The 22,999-nt window shown below is 40.1% G+C and overlaps 1 protein-coding gene across 4 annotated transcripts in view; it reads right to left on the reverse strand.

Annotated features, from left to right (window-relative positions):
• Positions 1-22,999, reverse strand: part of robo2 (roundabout, axon guidance receptor, homolog 2 (Drosophila)) — a 545,602-nt gene that overhangs the window by 51,598 nt on the left and 471,005 nt on the right. For 3 of the 4 annotated variants that reach the window (XM_016661179.1, XM_016661180.1, XM_016661178.1), the window contains exons 3-12: positions 20,609-20,814; positions 18,890-18,971; positions 17,711-17,876; positions 13,967-14,133; positions 12,801-12,922; positions 9,503-9,734; positions 4,651-4,775; positions 4,391-4,562; positions 2,225-2,413; positions 1,393-1,419 (exon numbers count right to left, since the gene is read on the reverse strand). In XM_016661179.1, the coding sequence (XP_016516665.1) occupies positions 1,393-1,419; positions 2,225-2,413; positions 4,391-4,562; positions 4,651-4,775; positions 9,503-9,734; positions 12,801-12,922; positions 13,967-14,133; positions 17,711-17,876; positions 18,890-18,971; positions 20,609-20,755 (1,429 nt within the window). In that variant the 5' untranslated portion in view covers positions 20,756-20,814. The remainder of the gene's footprint in view (positions 1-1,392; positions 1,420-2,224; positions 2,414-4,390; positions 4,563-4,650; positions 4,776-9,502; positions 9,735-12,800; positions 12,923-13,966; positions 14,134-17,710; positions 17,877-18,889; positions 18,972-20,608; positions 20,815-22,999) is intronic. The other variant, XM_016661181.1, reaches the window with a different exon arrangement.

Genomic DNA, 22,999 nt, shown 5'->3' on the forward strand with positions numbered 1-22,999 from the left:
AAATGACTTAGAAGGGGCAGTAATATGTATGTTCCAGGCACATAGTGACATTTTATAGCACAATCATAGTAACTGTTAGCTTCAGTTACTATAAAAATGCTACATATATCAAAAATAACTTAAATGTAATTTGACTTCTCAATTTGATGACTTGAAATTGGGCCTCTGTCTCTTTAAGAAGCTCCTGCTCTTTCTGACACTTTGCCTTTTCAGCACTGTATCACAACGTGATATGCTTCTCATTATGCTGTTAACTTTTCATAGGAACTTTGGACTGAGACAGTTCATATATTGAAATCAGCAGACTCGCAGTTCCACCAGGTGTTTGCTAATTACTGCTGCCACTAGTCTGGAGGAGCTGAGTGGGGAAAGTGGGGGACAGGGGTGGTCTGCAAGGCATCAAATTACAAAGTTACAGTTTTTTTTTAAATTATGCGTGATATGTATAACATTTCCATAAATTTAAATCAAGCTTTTATTAGTATTAAGAACATTTTTATTTTTATTTTCCTTTTCTATCTTTTATTACTTCTATTGGCCAGGGTTTGGTGTTTTTAAACATCAAAGTTGTTCAAGATGTCAGTTCAACATCAAAGCTATGTTGTACTGAAGCTAAGATAGCTTTGATTTTGATGATGCTTATCTATATCAAAGTGAAGGTATCATAAGCTTGTGCTTAAATGTATTGGTTTCGTCCCCAGTATTGTGTTTTTTTTCTCCATTTCTGACTTCTTTATGGAAAAGTTGAAAAAAGAGATAGAAAAATAAATAAACAACATAGTTACTTGCTTGTGCTACAAAATGGCACGATGTGTTTGTACAATACACAACACCGCTCCTTTAACATTAGATTTTAACCAAGGAATCTGAGAAGGTCCAACCCAAAGCTGTGTGTAAAAGATGTTACAGAAAAAAGAAAAATAAACAAAAGTCGTCCTGAACAAAAGGAAAAGCCAGTTTTCTAAATGAAACTACAGGAATGTAGACAGGTAAAGCACACCATGATTTGATCACTGGAAATAAAACTAAAAGGAACATTTCAGCAGGAGGAGGGAGATGGATAGAATGAAACCGAGCTCGGAAACCAGAACCAGATTGCTATGACAGACGAACAAAAAGAAAAGAAAGAAAAAAGAAAAAAAACGGCTTTAGGCTTGGCAGGGAAATAATTTCGGTATGCAGGGTTAAAAATCACGGCTAATAGCAAAAACTGACTTGTAAATGTTGTTTGGCAGGTTAAACTGTTTCCACCTGTGTGAGGTTTAATTTTTTTTTATTAGCCATGATCAAGAGTGTTGTAGTCTGAGCATGGGAAGTTCAATCGGGTAGGAGGATGACTGTGCTTGGGAGGGGGTTAGGGTGAGGGGAGGTGATGGGACAAATGAACAGTACCTGCAGGGGTGAAGGTGAAGGACTGAACTGCAAAACAAGAAGACAGAAAAAGTTGTGTGTTAAAAAAGCATGCAGAGCAAAGCAGTGCTTTGAGAGGAGGGGATGTGTTTGTGTGCGTGCGTGTGTGTGTGTAAGGGGGAGTGGAGCTGAGATGCACTGCTGCAGCCAGAGAAGCAGGGGCCGGTGAGCAGGTGCCACAAATCAAACAGAAAACAAAACACAAAACGTAGCACATGAAGATGAAACAGGAAACATCACTGCTGCAGTTCACGCTTTTCCCCGGAAAAATTAGCAAATGTATTCCCGTAAATGTGCTTTTCTTGAATATCTGATTACAAATAGAGAAAGAAAAAAAACCCCAAAGAGAGTTCATTTCCATTTCCACCTCTGTAATGAAAGCCACTGCACTTGGCAGAGGAAGCGGACTGGCTTGGGGATATCGACCATGAACATGTAAGGGTCAGTGTGTGGGCGTAGAGCTGGACTACAGCTACGGCTCCAACCACTCCATTCTGGCACCTCGACTCCCCCCTCCCTGGGCTAATAACTCTGTGGGTGGAATTGTCAAAAAAAACAAAAAAACAGCAGCCTTCCGGAAACGATCCGAGCTGACATCTGTCTCCCCGCGGAGCCGGAACAGAGCATCCATCTTGACGATATTGCTAGCAGCAGCTATGGTATTGACGGATAATGATCTAATGATAAAACATTCTCGCTTTGAAGGGAGAGGAAAAAAAAACAATAAAAAAATGAGCACAGAGAGAGAGAGAGGAGTGGAGGACTATTTTTCATCATTTTTGCTGAGGCACCTGAGGAGCCAGCCGCTGCTAACCTGCATAGTTGCTCAGACCCTTTCTCTTCTTCCTCCTCCAGTAGAGCCAGATGCTGAAGCCCATGAGGATGACCCAGCAGGCGCCTCCAATGCCAGCGATGAAGGCCGGCTGCTTCACCACGTCCGTTATCTGCTCCGTGATGCTGTTGTTCCGGTTTCCGTGTATGATCACGTCCCGGAACTCTTTCCCTGAGGGCACACAAACAAAGTAGATGAGATTAATACGCATGTATCAGCACCAAGATGTGAAGGGAAACAGGGGGGGGTAAAAAAAAAATCTACGTATGCTTTAAATCTCTCGCGGGAAACTTCAGTCATCTATGAAGCACTCCGTGACTTTGAAATATTATGTTTGTTCACAGTAGGAAATACACAAAGGATTGTTTGGAACAGAGCTAAAAATAAGCAGGTCTTGATCATTTTTAGCAGAGCTGGGGTATGTAAGTTTTGTAAAAATGTTGTTTTCTTACATATTTGTTAAAACTGTCTCCATGTTGTTACAGTACAATATGAGACAGGTTATCTGTGGAACAACTCATGCTCCTCCTCCTCCCTGAACTAGGCAATTGAGCTTGATTTTTTTTATACATTAGCTGTTTCATACGTTTTAACAAATACGTGAAAAACATTTTTTAAGAAAGGGTACATACCCCAACTTTAAATGTGCAGATGTGAACAAACAGAACTACAGAAATACAGAAAGAAAACCAACATTTCACCTTAATCTAAACAAATTCACTGTATTGACGACTCAAGCTCAAAAGCAACAACTACTTTTGCAACATGTTTCATACCATATTATAGTTAATGTCTTCAATCCAGTGACATGGACATATGCTTCTGCTATTCCAGATACAGACCCAGACATAAGAGAATATTTTGGGATTTGTTTCTGGAGAGGCAGTGAAGGAGGTCGGTCATGTGGTTTTTGTGTGCTCATGTGACAGTGATAGTGATGGAGCAAAGGATTGTGGGGAGTCAGAGGTGTGGCCATTTTATTTCAAGTTGTCAAAAAGATGGTGAAGTACATGTAATATTGGTAAATATTGGTTTTTGGCCAAAAGAGCAATATTAATATCAGATAGTGATATTGACCAAAAATGTTCATATCGATGAAGTCCTATCTTGTCTGTTAACCAATCTAAGGTTTTATCTCTTGCTAGCAGACATAAGCACATCGTCTTCACCTTTAAACAACGGTATTGGCTGCATCATGCTCTGGGAATACTTTTCTTCTGCACCTCTAAAGGATCAGAGTTTATTCAGGACATTTAAAGAGGCTTTTTGAGTATATTTGTACTATTCATGTGTTCTGAAATTGCCCCTCTGCGACAAATAAAGTCGTCTGAGTAGAATCAAAAATTGTGCAAGTTTTCCAAGACATTCTGGTCTTGCTGTGCTTCGTCTAAGGTTTTGTCAGGTTTTGTTAAGCTGTAGAGGAGGATACTGACCGTCAAAGCTGAATAAAGAGCAAAAAAGGATGTGAGATGAAGCACAATGATCAGACTGGAAAAGACAAAGTCTAGCAGCTCACAGCAAAGCCCCAGGTGATCAGGCTGTTTGCTTTGTTCAGCCTCTAATTCACTCCACCGCCACTGCAACACACCACATGAAATAAGAGCAGAGCGCCACGGTCTCTATTGATCCCCAATCCCACGTCAACTCCCGCTAGCCGGCTTGACAAATATTTCTAGCAGCGAGGCACAACCAGAATCACAAAGCACCTCACTGTAACACCGCTAACTTCTCACTGTAACAAACACGTGGATTATTCACAAACACTGCGACATGCCGAAAAGACGCTGATCCACATTGTTCTGCCAAAGCCGTCTGAGCGCAGGCACCTCTGAAGACAAGCAAACGAAAAAGAAAAAAAAAAAAAAAATATATTATGAGTGCAAGCTCAGTGTTCTGCTCTCAGAGATGGATTATGTGAGTGACACTGGGGAAATAAGAACACGCTGCAGGCCAAGTCATCAGTTATGGGTCAAATCAGAGAAAATCTGCCAGAGCTCCACATAAATCACAGTCAGAGTGCATTTCCAAACAACACCGTTTCAACAATATCATCTGTTTGGTTGCTTTCTCCCCGCTCCCTCCAGCATCACTCTCTCTTAAAAAGTGGACGCCAAAAGGCTGCGACAGATTTCTATCAATTTATCTCACCGATGATTATAGACTGAGGTTCACTCTTCACTCCCACTCCTGCACTGGTGCTGGCAGCAACCTCCACGTGATACACCACGCCCACCTGCAGCCCTCCCACCACCACGGAGCGGATGGCTGCGTCCACCGTCTTGTTCACGTGGAAACGTGTCTCGTTCCCCAGACACCAGATCTGAGAAGAAAAAAAAGAAAAAGTTGATTTTAATGTAGTCATGTAGAGGTGCGGTGGGAATGGATGGCGCTTGCTTCCTGAAACGGACCTTGTACTCCTGGATAATGCCGTTCTGGTGGTCGTGCGGAGGGGGGTCCCAGGAGATGCTGATGGAGGTGCTGTTCTGGTTTCCCACTGTCAGGACGGTTACCTGCTGAGGGGGGGCGCTGGGAGCTGAAAGAGAATTAGGAGCAATGGTCAGACGCAGTATGGCCCGGCTCTAAAACGGTTTCTCAATAGTCAGCGATGGGAAATGGAAAATATACAGAGACTCTCTAATGTTTACAGACATCACACACATAAGCTTTAATCTACTTACTGGAACTTTACAAAACAGACTGGCACAATGCTGTTAACACCAATCTGTTTTACTCAATGAGAAGCTTAAAGCTGTAGTATGTAACTTTTATAAACAATCTGTTTTTATTTTTTTCCCCCCATATTTCAAAAAACTGTCACTAAGTTGTGACTGTATGCGACAGATAATCTGTGAAAAAATCAAGCTCCTCTGCTTCCTCTCTGTGCTCCTACAGAAATAATCACTTTCTGGTCAGAAATAACCAATCAGAGCCAGGAGGAGGGCCTTACTGCTGGAAATCATCCTTGCTAAATGTGCTGATGGCTTAGGAACAACTTAACATTGCAGGAAAACTGTTCATCAGCCATCATGTTAACTATCCTGAACATTAACGTCAGGAAAGAGCTGCAGCATAGCAGAGAGCTAGGGCTAAACCCCTCCTCCTGGCTCTGATTAGTTGTTTCTAACTGAGCGGTGAATTTTTGCAGATAGCAGTAGGACCACAGGCAGAGGAGCTCATTGTTTTACCACAGACTGTCTATCTCATATTATCTAAAGGTTACCCATTACAACCTTAGGGCTTATGATGTAATAAAACTTTACACTTCTTCATCCTTGACCTGTCTTCTGTGTCCTTTGGTCTTCCTTGTTTGGTTTGTTTACTAATGTTCTCTAACAAACCTATATAAATATTTTCTAATTAAGTGACTTCCAAAGTCAAATATTTGCCATCCATCCACCTCCCGTTTCATCTGGGATCGATTTGCGGCGCAGCAGACTATCCAGACTTCTTTCTCCCCAGCCAGTTGGGTCAATTTGGTAAGACATTAAAATTTTGAGGTTTTAGTACCTTTGATGGGTATTCTATTCTTCCGTAAGAGTCCCTGAAATTGAACCATAAGAGAAAAGGGGGGGAAAAAACAATGACAACACCAGTAGCCATGCCTTTGAAAAAGAATAGTATTTTGTAGGGAAGGCACAGTTGACTGCGGGTTTGTAAGGATAAGATCAGGTCAGATCTGACATGGCTGTCGGCTGTCTTTATAACATTTCACTGTGATTTCATATATCAGTCTCTGCTCTGCTCTGGTGGATTTGCACAGAGGATACTGGTATTGATTTGTGCGATGATGGCCTGGCAGAGTCAGGCGAGACTTCTCAGTCATGCTAAGACTCTGTCGTTGACTGGTTTGGCACAAGGGTCAATAGGCTTATTGGGATGAAGAACAGACGCCAAACAAATATGAAAACGCAAAAAAAAAGGCATTTAATAGGTGGGAAACAATGTCTCAGTAAACACATCGACAGACTCTCATCGATCAGGCGGATGAAACTTAAGTCAGCAGGTAGGGACGGGGGAGGTACCCGGGAATGCATCAGCTCCGTCCGCAGGCAGACAGGTGGAGAGGATGGAAACAAGAACAGCCCGGGCTTTCATAAACCTCCATTGTTATTCTGACGGCAACAATCTTCTGACCCCACAAAGCATGAGAAGGAAAAAAAATAAATAACAGTTGGCCCAACTGGAAAAAACGCTTTAAAAATAATGTTTTCTCATTTCCGCAGTGGCTGGCAGGTTGCAGGGTGGGGAAGGATTGGCGTGGCGGAATACTGACAGGTCAATTACTCCTGGTGCTGCCTCTCCCTCACCTCACCTCCATCCAAAATGGCATGTGTAACCCCGTAAATCTGTGCTCATCCCTCAGCGCAATTGGCCACACGGGCCCCAGGAGAGCCAGGAGGCCCTGGCACGGTGGAAGATGAATGGTTCTAATGATGAACTCAACACCTTGGCCAGATTAGAAACAATCTACCGAGTGAGCATCTGATTGAGCGAACGCGCCCGGATCCGTGCCAATAAGCCACTGTGTCGCGATCAGGTGATGAAGTGCCTGGCTTCTCCGCGGAAGCCATCAGAGGCAATGTCGTTCAAAGTTAATGTTATGAATGATTTAGCAGCTGATTATCATGCATATTTGTGCTAAACAATACACATTTTTCATTAGAGGCCTTGGAGGCTGTGCTAATAGGGCCATTAGTGGAGTGATGTATGGCAGGCAGGAATGTGACCCCCCTGTCTCGCATGTGCTCACCATGCTGTGCTGAATGATGGGAGGAAGACAAACAGAGCTGATCATTACTAAAAAGTAGCCAATGGTTAATGACAAGGCGTAGGCGGTGTGGCATCTCCCTAGAGAGCGACGTGGAAAATTAGCCAACAAATGAACATTTAGGTGACGACAAATAATTTTCCTTTCTTCCTGAATAAGGACTGTTGTTGCCTAAAGTGTACTCCACCTCATGTATACTTTCAGGTGTAATGAGATGGGAGCCAGAATCAATTTATCAGCCTAGGTACACAGACCACTGCAAAGGCATTTGTTTAACATTTCACATTTTTTCACACAAACCTATTATAACCACAAACCTAAAATGATTTAACTGGGATTTTGTAGCCTAACAATCTAAGGTCTTCAAATATTCTTTATGAAAATTGGAAAAGTGTGATGTGCATTTTTATTTAGTTCCTTTTACTTTGACAAACTTTAATAAAATCAGTCGCCTTCAGAAGTCAAGTAGAGCCCACTTCTTTGGAATTTCACTTTAACTGCTTTTACATCTTTAAGTGTTTTACGTGATGTCTCAACTAAGTTTGTTGCCCATTCTTCTTTCCATTATATCCTTAACTCACTAAGAACATTTTTTATCTTTATAACATCTCATAATGTTATTCCATCATTGCTGGTTGCTTTGATTCTTTCTTTCATGTTTGAAGAATCCTTGAATCTCCCATAACAACCATTCAGAGGGGGCATAAACACTTCCACTCACACAGCTACACCTATTTCCACAAAGCTCCTCCCTGTAGCCTACCTCTCCCCCACGCCTCTTCCCATCTGCTCCTCCAGACTAGCGGCAGCAGTCTTTAAACACCTGGTGAACTGTGAGTCTGCTGAGCTCATCATACAAACTACTTCTCAGTCCAATGCGCCTGAGAATGGTTGTAAACAGCATCATGAGATGTTGTGATGATATGCTAAAAGCGGCGCTTCTTAAAGAAACAGAGGTCCAATTTTAAGGCATCAAAATGCAAAGACAAATTTCTTCCAAGTCATGAAGGTGCTGAAGGTAACAGTAACTTGACTGAGCTATAAAATGGGACTGGAAAATACAGTCCCATGACAAACACATCACAGAAGTGTTTGTCATGCTGGGATGACAAACACTTCTGTGATGTGTTCTTGTTAACTAATGTTCTCCAGACCATTAAGGCCTTAAAAAAAAAGGCGTTTTTATACTGAAAACCAATTTCACACACCTATCTATTAGGTGACATCTGAAGTAACCAGATGTCACCTAATAGTTAGGTGTGTGAAAACACCAAGGTCTGTGGTACAAATGTATAAGAACTGTAAATGCTATTAATAATTTTTCAAGACCGTGTAAATATTTATATGGAGAATGAGGTTCAATGGTTAAAGGGAATAGTTTCAGTTGCCCTAACCTTCTCATGGAGTTCTCTAATTGTGTTAGCTAATGGATACCCTAAGTTTTAATCACCTCTTGAACTCGATTTTTTTTCTGGCCCCCATTAGTCATCCAAGGCAGCCTGAATAGCCCAGAGCAAAGTGTCTGACAGTGTATTATTTATGAAAAGAAACAGAAGCTGCATTATGACAGAAATGGAAAACGGCTGGAATTCTGGAAAACCGGACTATGAACAGAGGACAGGAAAGGGGGATACCATCAGCACAGGTAATAGCTGGGACATGTAGCCTCTGAGGTCTACAGGAGATAGGTCTGCTGGCATGTGTGNTGTGTGTGTGTGTGTGTGTGTGTGTGTGTGTGTGTGTGTGTGCGCGCGCGTGCGTGCGTGCGTGCGTGTGTGTGCGCGTGTGTGCGTGCGTTTTGGGGACAGCTGGGATGTGGTGGCAGTTCCACTCCTGTGGCCAGTCAGTGTGAGCAGTGCATACACACGCTGGCCACAGGAGATACGGTCCCCTTGAGGAAAGGGAAATAAATGAGCTTGTCAACACAACAGGATGTGAACTGTCTCCCAACACATGCAGGCCTGTATATGCTTTGTTAAGATAGGCTTCACCTCCACATCGAAGCGCTTGTATCTTTCTTTTTGTGGTTTTGAGAGGATGCGTTATATAAGTCTTCAACCATATAAGCTAACTCAAGTCATTAAACTCAAAGGCTGCCATGGTATTGATGCACACAGTTTTCCTCCCTGCAAGGGTCAAAATAGTAAATTCATTCAAACAAAGGCCCTCGTGTCCTCGTGAGTGATTTTTACCACGCTGCGCTATGGCCTTGTCAGAGTCTCTATAAATTAAGCTCTGGGTGACAGCTCATCTTTACAGGAGTTGTGTAAAGTTTCCAATCACAGTGTAGGTGTGTGGTTACTGTGCAATGGATTACGGGAAGTTTGGCAGCAGCACTGCCAAACATGAGTCAACAATATAAAAAGAGATATACATTACAAAGATATACATTGAAATGATGATAAAAAAAAAAACAAAAAAAAAAAAACAGAAGAACACACTCAACTAGCCTAGAGGCTAATCTCCATAAACTCAATTTGTTTGAGTCTCACCCTCCTCAGTGGTCCGCGCCGTCTTCGATTCGCTGTCCATGCCTTGAAACTCGTTGAAGTACGGCCGGACCTTGATCTCATAGACGATGCCCTTCTTCAGCGATGACAGGACGACGCTGCGTTCCGAGGGCACCTTCACGTCCTGGGTCTGCCACGCCCCTGGCGAAGGAAGCCCAGACGTCTGCCTGTATAGAACCCGGTAACCCTGGATGAACTGGGACTGGCGGTCCACCTGGGGAAGCAATAAAGTCAAGGTTATGGTTGGGAAGAAAGCACATGAAGGTGACTAAGTGGTGTTTTCCTGCAGCATGCTTTACAAGGCTGCATGCATGCCACTTTAGGAGCTGTTACTTATTTAATGGGGCTTTTATCACCAGCCATGCAACACTCTGCTCAATTATACCCACCCTGACACTAGCTCAAGCTAACAACTCCACCTTAAAGGATGGAACGTATGTCCCGTACCTACAATAAATAAAACCTGGTGACACCTTAAAGCACGTCTCACAACTATAAGAACGTCATGCGGCCACAAATGCATGTTCCCATGGGAACACACAGCAGAGGTGTCTTTAGCAGACATTTTCCCCTTAAAAAAAAAAAAGACCTAAGACGAGATCTCTGTGATGGAAAAAAGCCCCAAACAGGGCTTTCCTTTAAAATTTGGGCCACTTAGTTAAACAGAAAGAAAAAAAAAAGCTGAATTTATGCAGAGGAGGAGCCAGCACATAACTCACTGTAATGGCTTGTTAACAGTAGAGGAAGTCAGTGCTGCTTTCAAGTGGGATATTAAGCAGCTGTTTTTCACCAGCACAGACTGAGTAAATCAGCACAATGGATCTCAACCCCCCAACTCCCACCCACAACCTTGTTGGTGTTGGACTCTTATTAATGGGATGATTTGGAAATATAAAAAGCGGAAATCTCTGCTTACTGAAAAAAAAAGGACTCCTGATTGATTTAGGCCATCACGGTTTGGTGTTAGCTTCACGTTACAATCATAAAGCAAAAGGGTTTAGCATTAAATTAGCAGCTAGTTCTGGAGGAGGGAAATGGAGTGGGGGGAGGCTTACTGCAGGGGTCAATAAACATGTCAGCGGGAAAACTGCTCATGTTGTTCGTTTAAAAATGCTAACCGCCACCCCATCTGCTAAGTGATGTGAGGTAAATACCTGCAACTGAGTGATTTATGGCACCGTGCTCAACATAAACGAATGAACACCTCAGCCTCTAAGAATCCGAGCGACATTTATGTCCTCATTACCAAGCAATTAAAATAGAAAAACCGCTCGCATCCAGGCAGGAGATGCTTCCTTTTTCTTTTTCATTCCCTCAAACCCACATAGCACAGACAGACCTTGCATATAGGAAGATAAACGCATTACCTCTGCAGCAAAACCAGATTTCGCAACCATTAGCGATATTTTAATTTATCAGGGCAGACTTTGTTTTAGGGAGGAAAGATGGAGGACTGATGAACATCCAGGTGTCTCTGACATTTCCTTTGATTCTGGTTGTCGTTAAAGAAACCATTTCTGCAGCCATTTGATGTTTGGTTACTTTAAAGTCGCCAATTACAATATTTCAAAAGCTGTAGTCAGGAGGGAACGGGCTGACAAAAAAAAAAAAAAAAAAAAAAAAAATCCCCACAACATAAAACAAACGGTCGCCTGCAGGAGAAGCTTCAAAGATGGATTTTTAATGTCAACTATCTTGGTTTTATGACAGGCGTCTGCAGAACTAAAGATGGAGAAACAATAAAAGGGAGATAAGGAAACCTTCGACACACATTTTAAAGTACCGGGGAAAGCTTCAGAATAAATCCAACTTTTACTCCAGAACCACAATATCTGACTGAAAAAATGAGAAAACCAACATTTCATCTCAGGACATTAAGTAAACAGAAGAGAAAGGTTGTCCTTGTAAAGAAAAAATGAAGCAATTCTGAAATTTATACTTTTGAGTTGCACAAAGTGATCAAGTATAAATATAACGTCACACAGGTCCGTTTCTCTAAGTGACACTTCAAAAGAGGGAAGACAAGAAAGAGAACATGTGAAATGGATAAAATACATGTGAATGAGACATTTCTTTTCATTATACTTTAATTTGCTTGTACTTTTTCATAATTTCTACTTATTAACTGCTTACTCTAATTTCTTTAGATATAAATATAATTTTTAACAAGACCAAGTCACCAATCGGGTTTACCAAGTCTCCAATACAATCATTAGATCTTATAAGATCTGCTGATTGCATCTTGGCGACACCACAAAAGAGAATAACTAAAAACATACACAAGCATTTATCATATTACATATAGTGTATTGCTTGATAAACTCCATCTCTTTCTCTTTCATATCCTCCTGACTACCAGTAGTTCATTTTTGTCCTCTGTAGAGGACATTTCTAAACTTAAATATCTCCCACTCCCTGCATTCTACTGAATTAATTCCTTTTGGTATCTGGAGAGGACATTTAGGGCTTTTCAATGATACCACATATGAAGGGGTGGGACTTTTGTTCGTATCTTTTTCTAATACATAAAAATTGTGTTCATCAGTAATAACACATTCTATGGGACGATACAAAGTAAGTGCATAAAACCTTTTATTACCTTACGAAGAATGTGGGATTTAAAAAAAATGGTGATTGGACAATATTTTTTTTCCTGGTAGTCAGGAGGTTAACTTAAAAAATGTGCTTTGGTCAAGTAAAACTAAAATTTAATTTCTGTAACAATTTCTGCGGTTTTGACATGAAACAAACTTATATCCATATCCACTGTTAAGTACGGTGGAGGTTCTGTGATGTTGTGGGCCTCTTTCTCTTGCAAATGGCTTGGGAACCTTTCACCTCCCATACCAAAAGCTTTTCCTTGTCTTAACTTTCACTTACTTTAGCAGAAGCTAAGCTAACTCCTCCCACTGCAGCAGTAGCTAATGTAATTATGAAAATAAATTTGGTAAATGGAAACACGGAAATTGAAAAAATAAAATAACTCGGATTAACACTATGTAACTCTATCATGACTTCATATTCAGAAGCAATGGAAGAAAAAAAAAACTAGTTTTAATGTTTTAAACATGTTTTTCCACTAAAAAATATACTTAAAAAATTTGAGTTTTACAATTGTTCAGTCATAAAAAATATCTACGTAAATAACAGTTGGATTTTTTGAGGCCTTTCACAGTAATCTCATTATTTTTTCACATATAGTGTCTCATGTTTAAACATTTAAACATGTTGCAGGTCAGAAAAACAAAACAGCAATCGGATTTAGTCATCAGTCACTTACTGTCCATGTGACCTGAATGGTGGTGGGACCCAGGACAACAGGATTATGCAGGCGAACTATGACCTCTCCGAGCTCTTTCTGCACATGCCTGTGGTCCACTCCCTGGGCTGGAGGGCTTATATCTAGAAAAAAATTGAAATATAAAAAAAAAAAAAATAGAGTAGAAAAGGGAGAAAAATGAAGCCGCTTTCTCTCACTACGGAGAAAAAAATTGGGTTTGAAATGTTTATCTGGGACTTTTCTGCACGTCCTCTGGTCTGACTGAGCAACCGCAGTGGCGAATGAACTCAGAATTTGTGACCCTCGGACACATTAGATGGAAGATTAATGGACACTATGACACACTTTTCCAGCTCTTTCCTTCCCCCACATGTGTTTTATGTTAAAAGAAGTAAAAATTTTACTATATGAGATCATGAGAATGGTGAAAAAGAAAAAAAAAAGCGACCCACTGTGTGAGTTATATACCGACACACAGAGGAAAACTCACAGGAGGAAATTGTATTTTAAAATGAAAAAAGAAAAAAAGACAGCGCGACACAGTCCTGAACCTCCGCCCACCCGGATAGAAAGAGTTCACAGAAGACAAGTCATCACATATCACCTTTAAAGTATTAGGCTATTTGCTGAAAATCAGATTTACGATTTAGTTTTTTTTTTTTTTTGCATTTATTTGACAGAGTGTGGATAAAGACTGCTTTTATTATATTTTCCAGTTTTTCTTTTTTTCTTCTAAATGGAAACTTTTTCTACACACCGAAGACTGTGGTCTGCTTAGGACGTAATCAAATCCTCTCTGGCTTTGGAGATGGTCATTTTCCACCGCTATAAAGATTATCAAAGCGTGGAAGGAGATAATGCTGTTAGGCCTTCCAAAAGTAGACATGCTTATTTTACATAATTGCTTAAGTGTAGCCTTAATGAGCTGAGCTCAGCTGAAGAATCTGACCTCTGGAACTTTCTGCAATGCTTCAGTGCGGCTATCTGCCGCAAAGTTGCTGAGAGAGGATGACGAGGATCGCTTTTTAGAAAGAGACAGAGGCCGCAGCGTGTAATAAAATAGAAGTTATACTCATAAAAATAAGAGAGAAAAAAACCACATAAAAAAGTGACTATTACAGTATTCAATAAATAAAGACTTATTATTTTATGCTAATGTGGAATACCTTGAGTTCTAACAGGTTCAGACATTGGGCTCGGATCACTTAAGCCTTGGCCGTTGACGGCTCGGACCATGAACAGGTAGATGGTGTTGGGACGGAGACCTTTGACGGTGAACTGGGTGGTCTTGACATGGTCCGCCACGGTTTGCCAGCTGTTGCTCACAGACTGACTGTAAGAGAAGAGAAAAGATGCATTCACACCGTTTTTCAGTCCAGTTTCCTTATGATACTCCAGATCTGTAAATGCGACACTAAACCCCAAGAAAGACTGAAACTCCTCACATGCTCCAAGCAGACTCAGTGTTGGCTCAAAGCAGATGTTTGCTGGACAAAAGAACATTTTTACGATCACATGCTCACTCAGTGTCGCACAGCAAACTGGAAGCAGTGTTAACATCGTAGCCCTGCCAGCATGCCAAATTTCAATGGAGTTGGAAAATATATAAAAATAATTTTTAATTCAATTTATTGATACTTTTATAATTATTTATATGACTACTTATACTTAATTGTCATAATATATGATTTTAGTATTTCTTTAATTGTTTTAAACTATTATAATTTATTGAGTTCTGCTCCTGGACAAGGGATTTTAAAGACACCAGCCACCTACTACAATGTTTAAAATAAAAAAAATATTCAGCAAACACCAGGAAAATATACATTGTTGTGCTCACATGACCCAGGTTAGTTTAGTTAGATATTTGAAAAAATATATAGTTTGTGTATATTTTATTCAAATTTTGTGCTTTATCCATATGACTTGTTTTGTCTCTATTCTCAAGAATCACTGAATTGGTATGCTCCACTATGAAGCCTCAACCATCAGCAGGCTGGAGTCTGCGCCGGTTACAGAAAACACACAGTACGCCAGACTATGTGTGAGAGTTTAAAGTTAGAAAATGTCAGTATAACCTTGAATACAAAGACAATAGAAGTACAGAGATGTGTAAAGTTATCTAAACTGTTTAAACTGGCTAAAAATCAATCCTCCAGCTGCAGCTGATCCAGAACACTGCTGCTGCTGGTGTTCTCACTAAAACCAGGAAGATAGAGAACATCACCCAGTTATAAAGTCCATCTACTGGCTCCATGTAGCTCAGAGAAAAGACGTTAAACTATTTATGTTAGTTTATAAATCACTGAACGGCTCAGCACCACAATACATTAAAGATCTGCTGTTGTTGTATCAACCATCCAGGCCCCTCAGGTCTTCTGGTTCTGGTTCTGCTCTGCATCCCCAGAACCAGAACCAAACATGGAGAAGCAGCATTCAGCTTCTATGCACCACAAATCTGGAACAAACTTCCAGAAAACTGCAAAACAGCTGAAACACTGAGTTCCTTTAAATCAAGGCTAAAACTTCACTTGTTTAAAGTTGCTTCTGACCCATAAAAACTGGAGTATTGACATATCTGATAGGTACTGATGAGTTTGATGAAGACATCTGACAAAATGCAATGTTTGTTGCTTGTTTCATAATTGATGACTGTATTATGTTTTTATGACGCAAAGCACGTTAACTGCCTTGATGATGAAATGTGACATACAAATAACATTGACTTGACTTAAATGGAAAGTGTGATTTCTGACATGTCAAGACATGGCTCTAACTATCTTGTTCATTCAGACAGAGAAAGAGATAAACACACAGAGAGAGAGAGAGCGCTTTTAACAGATTAACAGGAAGGCTGAAAACATATTACAGAAAGTAGTCACTCCATTTCATACTTTTGAGCTGGCAATTTTTGGGAAATTTTTAGAAATTTTTAATATACTGAAAACTGTGTTTATGTTGTTGTTATTAAAGAGAAATTAGAACAGACTAAAATCAACATTAGGTCAAAACTTTAGGAAAATTTAAAGACCCAGAATCAACTTCAGCACTGGACAGTAAACGAACCTGAAAGCTTCAATGACAAAGGAAGAGACAGGAGAGGCTCCGGTCATCCCGGGCTGCCACGACAACGACACGCTGTTCTTGGTAACGTCGGTGACCTGGGGCTTAGACGGTGGACCTGGAAGCTCGATCTCATCATAGCTCTTTGTGACAATCACTGCCAATGATTCTGTTCAGAGGAGACAAAATGGAGGAGAAGTTTAACTTTACCACACTCCAGACTCATTGGAAACCTGGTAAAGATGGATTACAAGCCTTAATATACATATTTATAATACTATAGCAGCAGTATCTCACACTGACAAACTTAAGAATATCAAACCGTTAAATTTTTTCAGTGGGGGAAAATTTGGTTTATCATTTATCATGNCAAATTTCAATGGAGTTGGAAAATATATAAAAATAATTTTTAATTCAATTTATTGATACTTTTATAATTATTTATATGACTACTTATACTTAATTGTCATAATATATGATTTTAGTATTTCTTTAATTGTTTTAAACTATTATAATTTATTGAGTTCTGCTCCTGGACAAGGGATTTTAAAGACACCAGCCACCTACTACAATGTTTAAAATAAAAAAAATATTCAGCAAACACCAGGAAAACATACATTGTTGTGCTCACATGACCCAGGTTAGTTTAGTTAGATATTTGAAAAAATATATAGTTTGTGTATATTTTATTAAAATTTTGTGCTTTATCCATAGGACTTGTTTTGTCCCTATTCTCAAGAATCACTGAATTGGTATGCTCCACTATGAAGCCTCAACCATCAGCAGGCTGGAGTCTGCGCCGGTTACAGAAAACACACAGTACGCCAGACTATGTGTGAGAGTTTAAAGTTAGAAAATGTCAGTATAACCTTGAATACAAAGACAATAGAAGTACAGAGATGTGTAAAGTTATCTAAACTGTTTAAACTGGCTAAAAATCAATCCTCCAGCTGCAGCTGATCCAGAACACTGCTGCTGCTGGTGTTCTCACTAAAACCAGGAAGATAGAGAACATCACCCAGTTATAAAGTCCATCTACTGGCTCCATGTAGCTCAGAGAAAAGACGTTAAACTATTTATGTTAGTTTATAAATCACTGAACGGCTCAGCACCACAATACATTAAAGATCTGCTGTTGTTGTATCAACCATCCAGGCCCCTCAGGTCTTCTGGTTCTGGTTCTGCTCTGCATCCCCAGAACCAGAACCAAACATGGAGAAGCAGCATTCAGCTTCTATGCACCACAAATCTGGAACAAACTTCCAGAAAACTGCAAAACTGCTGAAACACTGAGTTCCTTTAAATCAAGGCTAAAACTTCACTTGTTTAAAGTTGCTTCTGACCCATAAAAACTGGAGTATTGACATATCTGATAGGTACTGATGAGTTTGATGAAGACATCTGACAAAATGCAATGTTTGTTGCTTGTTTCATAATTGATGACTGTATTATGTTTTTATGACGCAAAGCACGTTAACTGCCTTGATGATGAAATGTGACATACAAATAACATTGACTTGACTTAAATGGAAAGTGTGATTTCTGACATGTCAAGACATGGCTATAACTATCTTGTTCATTCAGACAGAGAAAGAGATAAACACACAGAGAGAGAGAGAGCGCTTTTAACAGATTAACAGGAAGGCTGAAAACATATTACAGAAAGTAGTCACTCTATTTCATACTTTTGAGCTGGCAATTTTTGGGAAATTATTAATATACTGAAAACTGTGTTTATGCTGTTGTTATTAAAGAGAAATTAGAACAGACTAAAATCAGCATTAGGTCAAAACTTTAGGAAAATTTAAAGACCCAGAATCAACCTCAGCACTGGACAGTAAACGAACCTGAAAGCTTCAATGACAAAGGAAGAGACAGGAGAGGCTCCGGTCATCCCGGGCTGCCACGACAATGACACGCTGTTCTTGGTAACGTCGGTGACCTGGGGCTTAGACGGTGGACCTGGAAGCTCGATCTCATCATAGCTCTTTGTGACAATCACTGCCAATGATTCTGTTCAGAGGAGACAAAATGGAGGAGAAGTTTAACTTTACCACACTCCAGACTCATTGGGAACCTGGTAAAGATGGATTACAAGCCTTAATATACATATTTATAATACTATAGCAGCAGTATCTCACACTGACAAACTTAAGAATATCAAACTGTTAAATTTTTTCAGTGGGGGAAAATTTGGTTTATCATTTATCATGTCATTATCATTTATCATGATAAATGATAAACCAAATATTTGTTGTCACAATACATTTCAGTTATTGATAGTAAGTAAAAAACAAAACTGACAGTTTTGCTATTTTCTCCAATGTCTGTTCCACGAGAGCATCAATAAATATCAGTAAATTCCAAAATATGATTAAATACAATTACCGAATACAAATACAATTACTGAACTGCACACAATTACTGTGTGCAGTTCAGTGATAAAAATCACACTTTTTAAAAATAAATAGTTTTGTCTAATGATAATCTTTATCATTTTCACAATAATACCACAAAATATTGCGATAAAATTCTAAGTCCGTATTGCCCACCTCTGATTGTTTGAAACCCCACAATATTTCTATTAAATCAACAAGGACCTATTTTTTTAAATACAAAGTTTACTTTTTACCTTTAATTTTCAATTTTTAAATTAGAATCAGTGTCATCCTGCTTCTGTATTTGAGATGAATATGAAGAGACAAGAGAACAAATTAATCAGGTAACGCAGGTGGGATTGTAAGTTAGGAAATGGCAAAGAGTTAAAAAATTAAAAACAACAGGAACTGTGATAAAAAATGGCAGAATGAGTGTAAGTTCTCATTACGCACTGTGAGAACGATTGGAAGGTCTCCAAAAAAAAAGAAAAAGAAATCTCAGTTTTAGAGAACACCCAAACATTTTTCACTGTGAGATTATGTTACAGGATGACAGAAATGTGAAATATTTTATTCTAAGACATTCAGCACATTACAAGACTCTGGAACCGACCAGAAGTTATAACAACTACAGAGAATGTGATTCACCTTTGACTTCCAAGAAAGCGCTCCACGACGTTTCCCCGCTTGAGCTGGTGGCCACACACGTGTAGATCCCCGAGTCTGAGAGCTGGCATGAAAGCAGGAGTCAGAACAACACCACTGGCAGCACCGGCACACAGATCGAACACACACGTAGATTGAAAAGTATCCTGCTGTAACACTTCCACTGAAGACAATGGAACACCACGGAGAAGGCTGTGCAAGCTAGCCCTCTGCTGGACAAACCAACCGTCATTTCAAAGTGCTGACGCTAATTTCCTAATGAATTCCATTTTCCACTCACCACCCTTCCATCACTTTCCCACCACCTCCTACTCATTTCCCCCCTCTGACCACAACAAAGCTGGGCTAATTAATTTAGGGTGGGCTGCTGGAACTCCTGGACCGATGACAGCTGGCATGCCTCTCCATCTCTCTCAGGAACTTTGCTTGTTTGTTGGTTTTTTTGTTTTTTCTGTCCCTGTGCTTTCCCTCCATTTATTAAATAACATGTCAGTGGTCTGCAGCTTTGTCAAGCGTAATGGGTATTCCACTGAGGCCTCTGAGTGGGTGAAGGAAGTTGCGAGCCTCTTAAATTCAATCTCGTGGAAATGCGCTTCGTGCGTACGTGTGTGTATGTTTCAGTAAGTGAATATATATTCACTCAAACAGCTGGAGTCCATTCATCCATTCACAGCTGAGCCCGGCTGAGGTCTCCACATCTCTAAGTGATGCTATCAAAATCAATGCGGGCTATTCATCTGGACATCATGTCGGACCTTTTTGATCTAATTTGCAAGCTCAACCATACACAACATATTAATATATCATGACAACTTTTAAGATGTAAGACTAGAGAATATTATTTGAATGTCAGAGGACATACGCACCCTAAACTATTCATATCCTCTTGTATTTCTGCTACAAGCACAAGCTTTCATGTGTTTTATTGGGATTTTATGTGACAAGCTAACACCAGTTGGCATACTTGCAAAGAGGAAGGAAAACCACAGATAAAGATCTAAATCTCTTCAGTTCACACAGCAGATCTTGATGCACAAATTCAGATTTTTTGCTGAAATTCGATTTGTTTTGTGTGCTTGTTCATACTAGTAATTAACTGCGACTGAAATAATATGTGAACGGTTTACTATCCCAAAACGAACTGCATGAGTAGAAGAACATTGACATAACACAGCAGCGCACTGCTTATGGACGTACTAATGGGTAAAGCTGTTTGTGCATAAATTTTAAAGTTTATTTAGCGATTGGAGCCGACATTATTGTCACAATATCATAACAAGAGGAAGGAAGCTAATAGAGTTGTGTTTTCTGGATCCCCTCAGCATGACCCTGGCACCACCTTGTTTTACCATGTGTACAAGGTAATGCCCAGTATTGGTTTACCACCGTATGTTTTGCATGTAGGCACAAACATTTAACGCCGGTCTCGCTAGACCTGAGCATTTCTTTTTTTGTTTGCTTTGTCCCAGTTTTGGGCAGCTGAACAGCACCAGAGTTCACTTTAATCAAACCCAGACTGAGGTTTTTAAGCGGACCAGAGTTCACTATTCTGGTCCGCATTAAAGTTCGACTGCGTAGTCACACCTCCCCAAATGAACCGGACTTTCGAGGCAAATGGACAAGAGTTCGGCTAACCCTTGTTGGCTTGTGTGAATGCACCCTTAATGTTCCAGAAAAAGCAGAGAGGACTGAATCTGTTACCTTGATGTTTTTGATTTGCAGGCTGCCCAGCTCCTGTAGCGACATGCGGGAGTCCTTTCCCAGTAGACTGACCCCGTCCTTCAGCCAGCTGACGGAGGGGATGGGGTCTCCAGATGCCTGACATTTCAGCAGCGCAACACTGTCCATCCCCAGGGTCTGGTTGGACGGGCCTTGGCGGATGATAGGTGGGGGTCTGTCTGTGAGAACTTAGACAATAACAAAAACAAAGAAAACAAGAATATGGCATGACTTTACTGATAATGGTTGAATGGTTTTTATGTGAACTATAAAAATGACCCAATTCACAGCATTTTGCGTGACACACATTGGGAAGCGTGTGACTTAGCTGTCACAAAGCAGACCGTTTTTCTTCAAGTCTAGCAATTGTGCCACAAAACAATGAGTATTGCTGTATTTCCAAGAATTGTGGAAAGAAAAGCTGAGTAAGGTTTTCTAAGTTCATTGATGTGGCAGAACAATGGCATCCATTTCAACTTACTGCTGGGATAGTCTTATTTTTACACAGTACCCTAGACTCTGTGGTACACTTAGGCGGTAAGGCTAGCCTCGCCTTATTGACTCAATATGGGTCAGATAAATACTTCAGCATGTGCAAAGTCGGACACAAGAAAAGGTGAGTTTTAAATACTAAATGTCCTTCCATAGACATTAGTGTATGTTCTCAGTATTTTTGTAGTCACCCAAAGAAGGGCTTAACTGTTAATTTTTTTTTTTTTTTAAATACACGGTTTTAAACAGTCTACAATTTAAAAATTCAGTCATTAATTTGTATAAGTATCTTTCTCTTCAAGGTGCAAATATTGAATTCTGTCTCTCAACTGAAATTCTTAACCACTAGTAGGAAAATTACTCAGTCGCAGTCAGATTGGCTTGAGAATCCATGTGAACTTTAATTGTAAAGCCTTGACCCAGATTCCAAATCAGATTTAGGATTGGATTTTGCACCATTCCTACGCCAATGCTGCTACCACCTGGAAGCCAAACGTTGATCAAGCTCCTCCTAAACTCTTACAAGGTTCAATGATACTGCTGAAAAATAGTATCCTCATAACAAGATACTAGCAACTACAAATAAGCTTCACCATGGGAATGCTGCATTCTATGAATGAATGGTGCATTCATAGCATTTTAGATGTAGGCTAAAAGGTTACATTTAGCCTATATCTAAAAGATGTTCTTTCAAATATTTGCCATGTCTCCTAAATCGTTTGGGGTAAACTGCAACTCAGATATCCTATAGCTTTTGTTCAACAGTAGCTTCCATTCTGCCCTTTTAATCTGATAATGCGCTAACAGCTAAGATGAAGTAGAAAGAAAAGAAAAAAAAAGCCTGTGGGTCCATTCAATGAAATAGTGGCGATCTCCAACAAAATTTGCACCAAAGCACAGAGACAGTTGATAATTTAGACTTGAATAATGTGGAGTCCCCGTGGCATCACAGAACCTACATTAATTAGAAAGTATGGATTAATGATGTCAGACCTGCAGGGGCTAATTACCAAGTCTACTACAGTAACCTTTCAACACATTATCACACCGGCACTTCCAAACCCTATTTTCTCTTTCACACTTCCACCTGACAAAAGCAAGTGATTCAAGGAAATTCAGTTTTGAGCTGTTATAGTCGGGGCCCTACGCTTGGGGTCACCCAAGACATTGTAGGGGTAAAAAATGTGCAGGAGGTAGAGAGATTATCCACCATGAGCTAAATGCACCACATTAATTTCAGATATTTGTTTTAAGGGCAAATCTAATTAAATGAATCAGAAGTAGCAGTGCAAATGTAAGCACATTACAATAGTCGGCAACTGTCTTGTACTTTAAATTATTTCTGCAAAGATAAGGGAGATCCCTAATGAAACAAAGATGCATAACTAAACCGTTTTTTTCCCCTTTCTCTACTAAACATTTCACACTTTCTAGCAGAATGTTGCTTTCACTACTCTGTTGTAAGTGTTAAATGAGCAAAGATGGTAAGAGAGTTAAATTGTTTTAACCAGAAGGATCTCAGAAAACAGACAGCCAAGCTCTGTCATGAAATGTGATCCCTCAGACTCCGGTGCTGATGGCATGTAGGGGTGACAAAAGGAGGAGGCAAAGCTCAACTTGGCCTTGGGTCTCTGGATCAGGAATTTCTCATTACAGATATCCTTGAACTCCACAGACTGCTGGCGGGACTCAGGGCAGTAAATCACACAAAGAGTGCGGCAGGTGTGGCCATGACCTTACCCTGGCCCTTCTCTACTCTGTCCTCCTTTCTCTCGTTTTATCTCAGACCTGCCTCACCCTCACTTCTGTTAACATTCCCCAATATGTGTCGGAAGATTTTTTTTAAAATAAATACATAAATAAATATGTCTATATATATAT

The sequence above is a fragment of the Poecilia formosa genome, unplaced genomic scaffold (genome assembly GCF_000485575.1).
Source record: "Poecilia formosa unplaced genomic scaffold, Poecilia_formosa-5.1.2 Scaffold317, whole genome shotgun sequence".
Taxonomy (NCBI): Eukaryota; Metazoa; Chordata; class Actinopteri; order Cyprinodontiformes; family Poeciliidae; genus Poecilia; species Poecilia formosa.